Here is a 14,425-nt window from a genome sequence, read left to right as displayed (position 1 = left end):
CCCCTTCGACCCCAGCACAGGAACACGCAGCCAAACCAGAGCAAAGCGAAGCTGCTGCAGATTTGCTCTGATGTCTGCACCTGCTCAGCCAGCCCCCGTTACGGCTGCCTGAGCCCCGCAGCTGCCTGTGTGAGCTCAGCAGTACCCGGGCACCACGAGGTGAGGAGCGGGGTTCCTGCCTCAGATCCGTCTGAGGGGCTACGAATTGAGCCCAGGCACCGACTTCCAGTGGAGTTCAAGAACACCCCAAATGGTCACCCAGCTCTGAAGGGCTGAGGCGTAACCCTACAGACACACACCAGTTCTGAGGGGCAGCCCTAAAACCATTTGGTTTACTTCCAGCAGCACGCACAGTTCAGCACGCTGCAGGGAACACCTGATTTTTGGTAAATCAGCTCTGTGCCACTGGTGTGTCCCCGCAGTTCCTTTTGCCTGTACCTGCAGGGTTTGCTCCAGGTCGGAGACACCCACTGCGTTTATCTTAAACCGCACAGCACCCGCTGCTTCCCTCCATGAAGCTTTCTGCTTTAAGTGCAGGGCCACGCAGCCACTGTCCCAAGAAAAGTGGCAAGCCAACAGTCAACTGCAGCTGCACATCGACTGAATGAGCCAGGAAATAAGGAGGAGGTTGTTTATCAACAGTGACTTCCTCCCTGCGCGCACTGCCCTCGTGGGGCACGCTTCCCTCACCTCCCGCTGCAGCCCTGCTCCAATTCATGGATGTAGACGTAGGAAAATGGGCACAGATTAAGCCCCACCGAAAAAATCCTATCCACACGCGTACCCGCTGCCTGCCCATCACACAGAAAAGCCACAGGTCTGTCACCTAGCACCATTTTTCAAGCAAACCCTGAAATATCAGGGCAGATTGAGGAGATTTGGCACCCCCCAGCACACTGCCACCCCCTGCACCCTGCCCAGGGGGGGCTCCTGTCTCCATTTAGCTCCTGGGGAGCCCGGGCTGGCAGCAGCCCCCTCCAGCAGCACGGCTGCAGTGGTTTCCGCCTGGTTTAGCTCCCCGAGCTACCCGCGGTGATGCAAGAGAGAGCAGGGCCGGCCCCAGAGCTCAGCAAACCCCTGAGCGGGGTGACACAGCTCGCCAGGACAGCTGCCACCAACCCCCACAGCCCCCAGCCCTCCCCCGGCAGCTGCCACGCTCCTTCCACCCCCCACGAGTGGAGCTGCGAGGAACTTCGCTCCCTGAACGAGCACAGAGGCACAAACCACGACAAGAAAGCCCCAAAAGGTGTTACTTCAAGCTGGAGACACGGGGAAACTTTTCAAAGGCTGAAATTGGAGCTGGACCGGAATATTTTAACACTCCTGCTGAAGACACGGAGAGAAATATTGGCCAAAAGGGAGGTTTGGGCAAGCATTTGCTCAACTTTTCCTCGTTTCAGCACTCTCTGCCGTGAAACCAGATACACGAGCCATGGTAACACATCACCTCCAGACTGATAACTTTCAGAGCAGCTTTTTAAAGTATGTACTTTAGCCTTTGATTGGCTTTTTGGAACAGAGCAGTGGATGGAGTGTGAGCAGCAAGCCACAGTGGTGGAAAGAGATTTGGTTACAACCAAAAAAGTTGTAGAAAAGAACAGAAAAAAGTTTCACACTTGTGTTTGCTCTGTGCATTGGAGATTCTGCCATTCTTTATGAAAAAAAGGAAAATAGATATATTATGGTAGAGACATATTAATGGGTATATATGTAAATATAAACAGGAACGTGCAGAGGAGCTGGAGCCCACCTGCGGGCCACACCTCACACTCCTAAAATCGTTCCCAGCACGGCCCCTCCTGCTCAGGGAGCCCCCAGCTCAGTGCCCACAGCCAAATAAATCCTTATTTATGCACATTTTATGCTCGCAGGCCGCACCCGCAGCTGCCCGCCCCCCTGCACCTCCCCAGGCCCAGCTTTAACCCCCCCCCCTTGAGGAACGCGCCTGGTTTAACCCCAACCCCCCCCCACCCCCCAAACCCCCCCCAAACCCCCCCAAACCCCCCCAGCCCCCATCCCCTCGCCTCACCCAGGCCCCAACGCCCCCCCCCCCCAACCCCACCCCCCCCGTACCGTGCGGGCGGCCTCGGCCCAGGTCCTGCCCTTCTTGCGGCGGCCCTTCTCCCTCATGTCTGAGGCGGCGGCGGGCTGCGGGGGGGCTGCGGGATGAAACCGGGGCTGCGGGTGCCGGGAGCGGTGCCGGGGGCGGCCGGCGGGGCGCGGAGGCCGCCCTAGGGCTGAGCGCTGCCGGCCCCTGCGCCCGCCGCCGCTGCCATGTTGGGCCCGGCTCCCAGGGGCCGCGGTCATGTGACCCGCCCGCCGCGGGGCTCCGCCCCCTTCTGCGCCGCCGCGCGGCGGGGGGCGGGGTCTAAGGGAGGTGGGCGGGGCTTCGGGAATGGGCGGGGCTTCGTGGGGCGGGGCTTCCGAGAAAGGTCATTGGGCGGTTTTATAAGGGGGCGTGGCTTCTGAGTGAAAGGGGCGTGGCTTATAGCGGTATTTAAATTAGGGGGCGGAGCTTCTCGATGATGGGCGTGGCTTCACCCGGGTGTGTTCACCCTGGGGGCGTGGCTTCCGTGGGTAGGGGCGGGGCTTGCGGAGGGGCGGGGCCTCGCCCTGCGCATGCGCGCTGCCGCCCCGCCTCCAGCCAAGGGCCGTGGCCCCAGCCCCCCCCCGCCCCCCCCCGTCCCTCCCCCACTGCCACCCACTGCCCCCCCCCCCCCGTGTCCCCTCCCCCACCGCCACCAACGGCTTCCGGCTCCCCTCCCCCCCCCCAACCCCCCGGCCACCAACTGTCATCAGCTCCCCTCCCCCACCGCCACCATTGACCCCCCCGTTCCCCTCCCCCATTGTCACCCAGTGCCACCAGCTCCCCTCCCCCACCACCATTGACCCCCCCCCCAGCTCCCCTCCCCCACCGCAAAGTGCCATCAAGTCCCCTCCCCCCACACCACTGATCCCCCCCCCCCTCCAGGTCCCCTCCCCCACTGCCACCAAGTGCCACCACCTCCCCTTCCCCCCCCCCATTAGTCCACCCCCCCCCTTGGCTACCAGCTCCCCACTCCTGGTGGCCATCACCGTGTCCCCATTGCCACCACCACGTCCCCATTGCCACTACCATGTCCCCACCGCCACCACCATGTCCCTAAAGCCACTGCCACCACCATGTCCCCACCGCCACCACCATGTCCCTAAAGCCACTGGCACCACCATGTCCCCACCACCACCACCACCATGTCCCCACCACCACCACCACCATGTCCCCCCCACCACCACCATGTCCCCACAGCCACCACCATGTCCCTACAGCCACCACCACCAACATGTCCCGAAAGCCACTGGCACCACCATGTCCCCACCGCCACCACCATTTCCCTACAGCCACTGGCACCACTATGTCCCCACAGCTACCACCATGTCCCCACAGCCACCACTGCCTGTGTCCCTCACCATGCCAACTTCCCCATGCAGCCCCTGCTGCCCCCCAAGCCCACCGAGCACCAACCTTCCCCATCCCCAGCCTCCAGTGGCCACCACAGCCCCGTGTCCGCGTGGCCAAGGCCCTCAGCCACCACGTCCCCACCACCCAGGTTCTCCCCCTGGCACCAGCAGTGCCCTCAGAACTGCCCCCATCTCTGCAGCCCACCTCCCTCTGCCCAGGGTGGCCGCCACCATCCCAGGCTCCCCAGCTCTCTGTCAGTGCCTCCCAGCTACCCTGCCCTCACCGCCACCATCACCCACACCCTCCTGCAGGCTCTCATGGCCCTTGTCCATCCCCTTCATGCTCCATGTGCCCGCAGTGCCCCCATCCCACCCCTTCCTCCAGCACAGCAACCCACCACCATCTTCTCTCAACCCACACGAAGCATCTCTGCCCTTGGAAACCCCACGTGGCGTTCCCAACACACGCCGTCTTCCACATTTATTTCCACCTTAATGTGAATCTCAGCGACATGGATGGAAAATCTTTATATAAATCTTTATTTAACTATATAATCACGCTGTTTGGAAGCCAGCCCTTGTCACACACCTGTGAAGGACACAGGTCCGCGCAGCACCTCAAAATGGCTGCCCAGCCAGCCCCATGGCTTCACAGGAAAACAAGCGGCTTTGCCCAGCAGGCAGCACCGTGTGTCCCCATCTCTGTGGGGAGGGAGGGTGGGAAGCCATGGTGTGTGTCCGTGTGGGAAAGACGCCGTGATAGTGAACTCTGCCAGAAATGAAAATGAAGGCCTGCATCCCTGATGGTGCCTGCGCACCTTCATGCTCAGTGAGCCACAAGCTTGTAGGCAGCAGTTGTGTAAGGAAGCCAAAACACAGCAATGGGCACAAATGTGAAGGCACGAGGGGTCCTACAACCAGGCACTAGTGGTCCTACAACCAGCCTCGAGTGAAATGAGCGAGTTTACATTATGAACTCCTTGAAGAAAATCTCTTACAGAGGCTGTGAGAGGGCTGAGCCAAACCAGGCCTTTCCACCTCTAAAGCAAATCTAAAACTGACTGAAGAATTACAGCTTGCTTATACAGCTTGCTTATTTTTTCTGAAATGTAATATGGTTTCTGTACCAACTTGTGACGTTATAGTGGCCCTCAGGATTTATGTAGTGAGTTACAAATTCCCTGAGCTGCACTTTCTGGAAGAGGTTTTCCTGATGTCCAGCCTGAACCTCCAAACAGTCCTGCCACTGCCCCAGTTCCACATCTCCCAAGACCACAAACAGCTTCACCCCGTCCCTTTACACCCCTTCAAGAAGTGTTTGGACAACACTCTCAGACACATGGTCTGATTTTTGATTGACCTCTGGGGAATTCAACTTGATTATCCTTGTGGGTCTCTTCCAAGTCGGGATATTCTATGAACTATGTTCATATGAATTTGAACTTGATATTCCTGATACTTGAACGTGATATTCTATGAACTATTGATATTCTATGAATTCTTGAATTGATATTCTATTTCATATGAATGTGTAGGCTGCTGCCACGTGCCCCCTCTCCCCGGCCCAACCAGCCCTGCTGCCCCAGCCTCTCCTCGTGGGCCATCTGCCCCAGGGCCTGCAACATCTCAGTAGCTCCATGATGGCTCTCTCCGGTTTCTCCACATTTCTCTTGAACCGGGGGGACACGAAATTAAAACTTTATTCCACATGATGTCCCAACAGTGCCACAGGTAGGGAGATCAGTTGTTTTCCCTGTCTGCTGGTGGTGCTCCTCCTACCATGGGCAGCATGCCAGTTGTCTGGTCGGTAACGAGATCGCACTGTCAGCTCATACCCAACCGTCTGCCCTTTTTATCTGGGCTCCTCGTGTCCCCATGAACTGTGTGAGCTGCCTTTGTCATCTCTCATGGCTCAGTGTTATCTGTAACTGTGCAATGGCCCGGAGGCAGTTAGGAGGTGGACCGTGCTAATGCAGCACCTTTCTGGATGCTGCTGTCTGCTCTTCACTCTCACTTATTTAATAACAGCTTCCAGGGTCTTAAAGAAGGAAAAGCTTACATTTGGGGTAAAATAAAAATAGGTCTTTCATCCAGTGAGCTAAGGACATATGTCTTTGTGCAGTACCGTAACCATCCATCAATTGTTTCAATTTAGGATGTGATCCATCATGTTATTTCGCTCAGCGTTTATATAAAGCCTGGAGTTCTGAATCTTAACTTACTGGATGAAGGACTTTTCATTTCCAAACTGGAAGTCAGGCAACCCAGAAGTTATTAATCACTGTCTTTTTTTGACTGACAAATGACAGCAGCGGCAGCAAGCAGCCCTGACAGCACCTGCGTGCAGGAAAGGACAGAGCAGCAGCAAAAATATGTTCTGCAAAAATTTACACAAAACCTGAAGTTTTTAAGAGGATGGTTGAGCACTTATCCCCAGATATGTAAACTGAATTTAAAAATCTTTATCTAGGAGATTTTATCCTATGACCGTTATACTCTTTGCACAGTCCAGTAGCTGGGAGCTGCCAGCCAGAAGCAGAGGTACCCTTGTCATGCACACTGCAGCTGCAAAGCATCCAGCAATTAAAGATACCAGCGAGGTTCAGGTACCAAATGTCTCCCAAAAAGTGAGAGCTAAATCACAGGCCCACTTAGGGCTTTCTCTACCCTGACAAAGAGGTCAGATTCAGTGAACAGATTAAAGAATAAGTTAGCGCCAGTCTCACTGCCACATTGCCTCATCTTTGACAACACCTTTAAGTGTAGGGCAGCCTGGTCCAACGTCTGCTACAAGTCGGCCTGCTGTCATAAAGATCTTCCAGCCCTGAGGAGAAGGGCCTGGGGGTGCTGGATGATAAGTCTAGCAACAAGATGTCCTTTGGAAATTACTGTGTCACTGAATTCCCTATTTCCTGGAGCTGACACCCCCACACTATCAAATTGTTCACATGCAGACACTGATGTAAATCTGGTCCTAACTCGGGCCTCAGTCCAGGTCTTGCAACTCCTCATGGGTAAGAAGTCAACAACCAGGCCCAATGCAACTGAAACACACCCTCAGGCCCTCTCCCCCGCCGTCTGTTTTGGTCACCATGGATATCACCGGTGTCTTGACCATAAATTCAGGGAAGTCTTCAGTCAGGCTGTTTACTTGGGTCTGCACAGCCAAGGTACATCTAAAGCCTGTAGATTTTGACTGTGTGAAATACCCAATGTAGCAGCTTTCCTCTCAGTCAAACATAAATCTCACCCAGGCTGTCACATACCCAACCTCAGGTACTGCAAAATCTCTCTCTGCAGCTGTGAACGATGCAGTCATGCCCTGATTATATCCATCCGTTCTCTTTCCATCACTTTCTAATCCAAAATTGGTCTTCCCCATGTAGCTCCTCATAGGCACTTATGTAAAAAAGAGATCCCACTCTTCATTTTCAGCAGCTTTCACATCCTATCACACTTACCATCTAGCACTCAAATATATCCCCAAATGCACTCAACCAGTACGATCAGCCTCCACTGATCAGCCTCCACTGTCCATTTGATTGATTTTTCACATAAACTTATTTCTATGGCTTAAAATGTTACTTTTGTCACCCATACTTATCTGTTGTCTCTTCTTTTGTGCTTTGATAATCTTTGCTCCCCAAATGTGCTGTATCTCCGAGGTCACAGGGCAATTTTGCTCTTTGGCTAAGAGATCTGAATTCTGCCATACAAGTAGAAAGTTCTTGGTATTTGACACTGGCTGTTAGGAAGGCAGCCCTTAGATATGTTTCTTAGTGGCCGTATCCAGGGCATTCATCCCACGGTCAGCCAGCTGCACTCCCAGCTCCAGCCCAGGTCCACGCCATTCTCATGACTTTCCTTCATCCCAGCCAATTTCTGGGATGGAATAAATGGATGGAACACCAGGATTGATGGGAGTAGGCATCAAAATTCCTTTCAGAAGACTCTTTCTGCTCATGTCACCAAAGCACATTTCCTACAGCTGTTGTCTACCACATTCCCACATTATTCTAAGCCTAAAATTCTAATTATTCTAAGCCTAGGTTTGTATACTGCTCTCCTTACCATCCCCCCTGCACTGGCACCTGGCGATGCATATGAAATGAAGCAAAGCTGGGCCGGGATGTGTTTCTTCGGCCTTACACCTGGCTTGCTTTTGGCACTCGGTTTTGGCATCTCTGGGAGGAGAAGCCCCTGTACAAGTCAGTAGCCACTGTCTGGTTTGCACTCTGGAGCCTGAAAGCTCATCTTCCAGAGGAAAAACAAACATAAACAGGCATGAGTCACCGCACCATGTATTTTTTTCTTATTATTACTGCTACATGTACCGTAGCATGGTTTCCTCGTCCGGATGACCATGGAAAGCACACAGAGCCAAGGCGCATAAAGCTAATTTTAGAACTGCAGCCAGTAGATAAACTTAAAAAATAAATTAAAAAATAAAACTCCTGGTCCTAGTGATAGGACCAGGAGTAATGACTTTAAACTAACAGAGATTAGAGTTAGCTGAGATATAAGGAAGAAATTCTTTACTCAACGGGTGGTGAGGCACTGGCACAGGTTGCCCAGAAAAGTTGTGGATGCCCCATCCCTGGAAATATGCAAGGCCAGGCTGGCTGGGGCTTTGGGCAACCTGATCAAGTGGAAGGTGTCCCTGCCCATCGCAAGGGGGTTGGAATTAGATGATCTCTGAGGTCCTTTCCAATCCAACCCATTCTAGAATTCTGTGATTCTATGAAAATCATGCGCTCCGTGTGCTTTGTTAACAGGCAAGACTTCCCTCTCGCTTTCCCAAACAGGAGAAATTAAGATGAGGATTTATAGAAATGTCCTGGTTTCGGCTAGGATAGGAGAAATGATGCACTGATCCATCCTGGAACCTATTAGATAAATTCTGTCCCCTCGAGGTATCTCGGATGGGGTTCAGTCTTTGCCATCTTACAGCCAATTTTGTTTCTCTTTGTTTCTACCCAAAGATCAGAATCTCATTTCCCTGACAGCTCACTATGGCATTAGGCACGCATATAGAGCCTGGCAGGAGACCTCAGCCGATCCTGGATTTCAGAGAACCAGTATAAGTGATCCTGTTTTGTTTTTGTTTTTTTTTGGTGGTGCCTTCAGTTCTACCTTCTTTCTGGCAGTGTTCATCAGCAACTGTGCAAGATGCTCTCAGCTGAAAGCTCGACTTGTCCTGGATTTGCACTTGTGCCCGGCTAAGTGCAAAATGCCGCCAGCACAGGGGTTTGTTCTGTTTAGAGACAAAGGTTTTATCAGCAGGGTTATCTGCAAAAACAAACAAACACACAAAAAACAACAGCTACAGATAAAGAACCAAACAAAAAATCAGCAAAAAATGAAACGTGGCTAGTTCATTCTTTGTGGAGTTTTAGGACACACTTTGGGCATTTTTCAACCTTGATTTCTGGGGTTATTTTATACGGAACTTATTTACATGTGCAAAATTAAAATATTGAAGCTCAAATTCTTATCTAGTCGTATTCTTCATCGTCATGGGCTTTAAAGGCACAGCTGAATGTTGTAAGACTTGAAATCAAGTTGTGGGACTTGCAAGTTAACATTAATTTTGTAAAGTCTCTTTTTCTCAACTGCTAGTAAAACTGGACAGTAGAAATAAAGATTTTTTTTTTTTTTAATCCATTTTTCCTTGGAAACCCCTGGAAGCCAAGTGGGAGCTGCACTGCACTGGGTGCTTCTCCAAGGACCATTGCTCTCGGCACGTCTGTCCTTCAAAAGCAGCTGCACCAGGCACAGAACTGAGCTGTTGGTATTTTTTAAAAAATCTACATATTCCTCTGTCTTCTTTTAATTGATTATTTATCTCAGCGTGGCAGAACGTGTCACAGCTGAAGCCCAAATTACAGCTTATTAGAGACGCTTCCGAGCAAGTAGCTTGGTTGGCCAGCTGCTCTCAGAGGTCATTCTCCTCGGGTCTAATTTTATCTCTCGAAGCTGTACACGAGGAAGTGAGGCACAGTTCATTGTAAGTCCATCCTGGTGCTGCACGGACCCAGCACTATCCCACGTCGTAAAAATCAGGAACAAGGTTATTGCCATCATTTAGCTTTAAGCTTAAATAATTTGTATGTATTAAACAGGAATTAATATTAAAGCGGAATTGATGAGGCACTTTAAATACTATTTCTAAACTCGGATTCAGTGAGCTGATTGCAGGTAGATCCTTCCAGCCAGGAAAAAGAACATGCAAATGTCAGGCTGCTCAGTGAAAACACCCAGCAGATGGCTTTTTGTCGTGGGGGATGGTTCTGTGGCTAGGGCTTTGCAGTGGTTATTTTAAGTTCTGAAAGTGATACAAAAAGCAGGAACCCAAATCTTTGTGCAAAGCACTGACTGCAACCTTGAATGAACACCAGAACGATGACATGGACGCTTCACCAGGGTGGTGTTTTGTCTTCTTGGCTCTTGTTATCCATCCGCAGGATGGCTGCATTGCCAGGAATGCAAATGCCTGAGCTGTGGTTGTACAGAACCAGCTGAGGTCCGCTAGGAGTTCCCTGGTTAGGCAAAGCATTAACCCAGGGGGATCCGGGCAGGCTTTTTCCAGAATCAGCTCAAAAACCTCCCCACGCTCCTCAAGAGTTTTCAGGCCCCTTTGCCATTTTTTTTTTCCTGGTTGATTCCCCTCCTTTTCTGTGGGGTGAGACTTTGGGGAAGCTCCGGTGTCCTCGGTGCACGACGCACTCCTGAAGCTTGCAGTACTGCAGAGAATTCAGGACAAAGACACAAAAACTGCCGTGGTTTTCCACCAGTTCTTCTGCCTCAGCAGCTGCTCAGCCAGCTACTTTCTGTCTCCCCTGAGTGCCTACAGCGGGATCTTAGCACCATACGTTGCCTCATGAGGCTGTCAGCGGCTTTTTTTGGCTCCAGTCCTCATGTTTTCCTGGAGATAGGTGCAGAGAAAAGGAGAAGATTCCCTTTGAAGGAAGGACTTGGTGTTTAGGACCGACAAGGGAGAGTTTAAGTCAGCTTTGAACTCTCCAGCTGCCTCACGATCCCTTGGGATCCTCCCTTTACCTTGAAGATTTCTGGCCATGCAGTGATTTTGGTTTGTTGCTGCACCACTCTGCTTAGTTAAAAGCCCATGCAATGAGGATTATCTTCCGATGAGTAAATTTGGCATTAAACATCAAAAACCAAAACGTGAGACCCTGTTCAGAGAGTGCTGGTGTCTGGCAGGCTCTAAGTGACAAAAGCTGCTTGGAAGTGCAGAGTCACTGAACTGGCTGTGGCCGTATGACTCCTCGTGAGAGGCTGTACCTGAAATCTCCGTGTTTCACTCTGTTTAGTAAAATAGTCTGAATATCATCCAGTAACCACACATTCCTCCCAGCAATCACAGCAGTCTTTGCTGAGCACAAGCCCAGAGCAAGATAAGCACTGAGACGACTTTCAGTGTACTTCTGCTATCCAAAATACAGAGAAGGACGCCCTGGGTGTGGGTTCATTTCCAAAGTAAAGCTCAGAGCGATGATCCCACCTGTACCACGACTTGCACCAGCACCCTAAAAATCAGGGAGCCACGAGAGCAGCTCTGGCTTTTCGCTCACGCACACGAGATGGCCGTGCACGATAACGGCGAACAATAAGACCGCTTTGTTCTGTTTCCATGGAAAGGATGCGAGCTCCATTTCCCTTTCCGTGGGACGTGATGCACCAAGCGCCAGGTGCGAGTTTCTGCAGCCGACGGGTCCGGATCCTGAACCATGAGAGCAATGAGCCCCCATGCAGCTGCACCACGGGGCTGCTCTCCGGCAGCTGCACTTCTCCTCCCGTGCCCTCAAAGTGCACAGAAAGAGGAAGGGCAGCCTGCAGAGCCCCCAGGTATTGTTTCTCCCTTTTTAGGGGAAGTCGCCGCAGTGCTTTTCTCTTCTGTCCCGAACTTAGCTGAAGGATGAGGCTGTGAGCGACGTGAGCCATCCTTTTGGTCCCTGTTGGTCTGAAGCCCTCCCTGGCCCCGGCACACCACTGAGCTTTGTGGCAAACCTTTGGCTCTCCACGCACCGTCTCCATCTCCCAGTAAGGACAGATGAAGGGGGCACTCCAAAGCTATTTGTTGCTATACTTATCGCACTATCACTGATAAAATTCACCCTACATTTTAAACCAAGATTTTTCCTCAATATCACCTTGTCAGAATACCGACGGGGCTTTTTTTCCCCAAACTGAGCACTCCTAGGTCTGGCGTTTTCCCCATAAACCTTGCAGGTGTTGTCACTGTTCTGTAGCACGGCCACCCCAAACTCCATCCACATGCTAACCGAACCTAATGCCATTCAGGAGGTCTCCAGGAATATTGCTGCTGCTGGCAGAAAGCTCCTGACACTTTGCCACTGAAACCTCCAGGGCTGTCATCGAGCTGTTTTGGGGTGGCTCTGCTCGCATTCAGTGTGAAACCAAATGGAGGAAAGCACCCAGGGCGCTCAGAGGAGAAAGAAAATTTTTTTTCCTGCTTCTTTCCTGCTCCTAACATTTCTTCGGAGACTGCTACAAGGGGAATCACGTCCCAGCTCCAGATGAGCGTGGAATGGCGTAGGAGGCCAGCGGCTGGGGCTGGCCCCCGCCTACGCCACTCGGCAAGAATCGACGCTTGGTTGCGGATGTACCCACGAAGCAAGCGAGCAAACAGGCGACACATTTTGAGGCAGAACAGTCATAAATAATTTATATACCCTTCTGCTGGCACAGAAGTTGGGACTGAAGGGATGAGGGAGAAGCACATCCTGCCAGACGGAGCGGAGAGTTGGGGAAATGGCACCGTGGAGGAGGTCACAAAGCACCACGGTCCCTGGGGACAGCTCACGTGGGACATCCGAAGGCCACAGCTCCGTGTCAGGATGGGCAAACTGGCTCGTGGAGAAGTCCAAGTCACTGCTCCATCTATTTCCAAACCAAATAATGTCAGCAAGAGAGCGATGCAGAGAACAGCACGTGCCAAATAATATCGGTATCCTTGCTAAAACCATTAACGAGTGAGTTAACAGCCTGAAGAAAAGGAGGTCACTAGAGAAAGGTGTAGGGAAAGATTAGGAAAGCCATCGGGGAGAAAAAGGAAGTTTTTGGGTCTTTGCACAGCTACCGTAGTGCAGGGAACAGTCCACAGGGTGTCATCAGAGCATCGAGGAATGGGAAAGAAGAAACAAACCCAAACCCTCCCAAACCTCTCCGATAATCCCGGTTTTGTGAACAGCTTTTGTCCTGGGAAGGCCACACTCCGTCTTCACAGCGGCTGCAGCCACCTTTGAGCTGAAATGCTTCACCAAGCAGTGAAAACCTTTTAGTTCTTTCAGTCCCTTATGAGAAGCAGATCTCGAGGCACTTCCCAAGGATGACAACAAGCCTCGGTGCTATTTTAGCAGCGGGCGAGCTGGGACGGAGAGCAGCTTGCTCATGGTGACTCAGGACACCGAGCAGCCAGCTCATGGTGACTCAGGGACGGCACCGGGGGAGCTCTGTGCCCTTTGTGCCCTCCAAATGCTCCTGGGGCCCCCATCAGAGCAGCAGCAGCTCCACCACCTCCTGCCAAAGCAGTTCCCCAGAGCAGGCTGCCCAGGGAGGCGTCCAGATGAGCCTTGGATATCTCCAGAGATGGAGACCCCCCAGCCTCCCTGGGCTCCTTTTTGTGCCCATTACCCCTTGTCCTGTCCCCACAAACACTGAAAAGAGGTTGGCCAAACCCCTCTGCCTCCCACCCCTCAGGTATTTATACACATTGATGAGATCCCCTCTCGGTCTTCTCTTCTCCAGGCTGAAACTGCCCCGTCACTGTCATCTCACCGCCTCCTGCACCGCAGGCATCAGCTACGGCTCTGCAAGCAATTATCCCTGCCTGGGGGGGGGCTGATGCTCTTGTGCCTGGTCAGGGGTCTGGGCCGTGGACACTAAAAGCAGCTTTAAGAGCCCGAGAGCAGTGCCGGAGGCTCCCCAGGGAGGGGCGGTTGTTGCAGGGGAGAATCGGAGAGAATCTGAGCCGGGATTTAATGAGAGCTGCCTGCGCAAAGGCACACACATGGCAGACACTTGGGTGGTGGTGAAGGTCAGGGACCCACAGCAGCAGCTCAGAAATGCCTCTAATGCCTGTAAATCCCAGCCCCCCCGGCTGGCTGGGGGCACCCTTGGGTGCTCTGTCCCCCTCCTGCCCCAGCAGGGTGCCCAAACCCACGGCCCTGGGCTCGGGGAGCTCTCCCAGGAGGTGCTGGTGGTGGGGCTGCACCCCCAGAGACCCCATCCAACCTTCACCATTCTGGGGTTTTATTTATTTTTTTAAAATTATTTTATTTTATTTTTATTTATTTTATTTTATTTTGCAGCCACCGCACTTCCGTGGTACTTGAAATTCTCCTCGGTGTACGGCCACGGCAGTCCCAGAGACCTGCGGGCATTCGTCCTCACAGGTGGGCTGCAGATGTTTGGCCCCTTCGAGAATTTTTCCTTTATAGGAAATTCTCCTTGTCGTTGGAAATGTAAATGCCTGAGCACAGAGCCCTGCAAACCCTAGGAATCAATTTTAGGGTTATGACGGGAAAAGGCCTACAAAATGTAATAAGAAAGAAACCAAAATTGTTATATTGAATTTGCCCTAAACTGTAGAGACTTGTGAACAAATAAAATTTCTTTTGGACTGCCAGTGGAAGGGATTCAGCTCTTTAAAACGATGTCTCTATAACCTGGTCGTTATTCGTGTCAATGCTGCATGGGGCTGTGTGACCCTATAGGGCTATAGGGGATGGTTCCAGGGAAGGGAAGAGACCTTGAATCCGAAAGATTTTCTCTGCTGCTAAATCCACTGCGCGTTGTCAAATAAATGGCAGTAGGCAATTGTAAAAATAAAAAATAAAATAATAATAATAATAATGATAATGATGATGATGATGATGATAAATAATAATAATAATAATAATAATAATAATAATAATAATAATAATAATAATAATAATAATAATAA

General features: G+C 51.6%; 1 protein-coding gene across 1 annotated transcript in view; it reads right to left on the bottom strand.

The window, feature by feature from the left end:
• ASXL2 (ASXL transcriptional regulator 2) overlaps positions 1 to 2,326 on the bottom strand; it is a 99,206-nt gene extending 96,880 nt beyond the window's left edge. The window contains exon 1 of the mRNA XM_038177679.2: positions 2,074 to 2,326. Coding sequence (XP_038033607.1) covers positions 2,074 to 2,307 — 234 coding nt within the window. The 5' untranslated portion in view covers positions 2,308 to 2,326. The remainder of the gene's footprint in view (positions 1 to 2,073) is intronic.
• Between the last annotated feature and the right edge of the window lie 12,099 nt (positions 2,327 to 14,425).

The sequence above is a fragment of the Anas platyrhynchos genome, chromosome 3, assembly GCF_047663525.1.
Source record: "Anas platyrhynchos isolate ZD024472 breed Pekin duck chromosome 3, IASCAAS_PekinDuck_T2T, whole genome shotgun sequence".
Lineage (NCBI taxonomy): Eukaryota > Metazoa > Chordata > Aves > Anseriformes > Anatidae > Anas > Anas platyrhynchos.
This window is presented reverse-complemented; position numbering and strand designations above follow the sequence as displayed.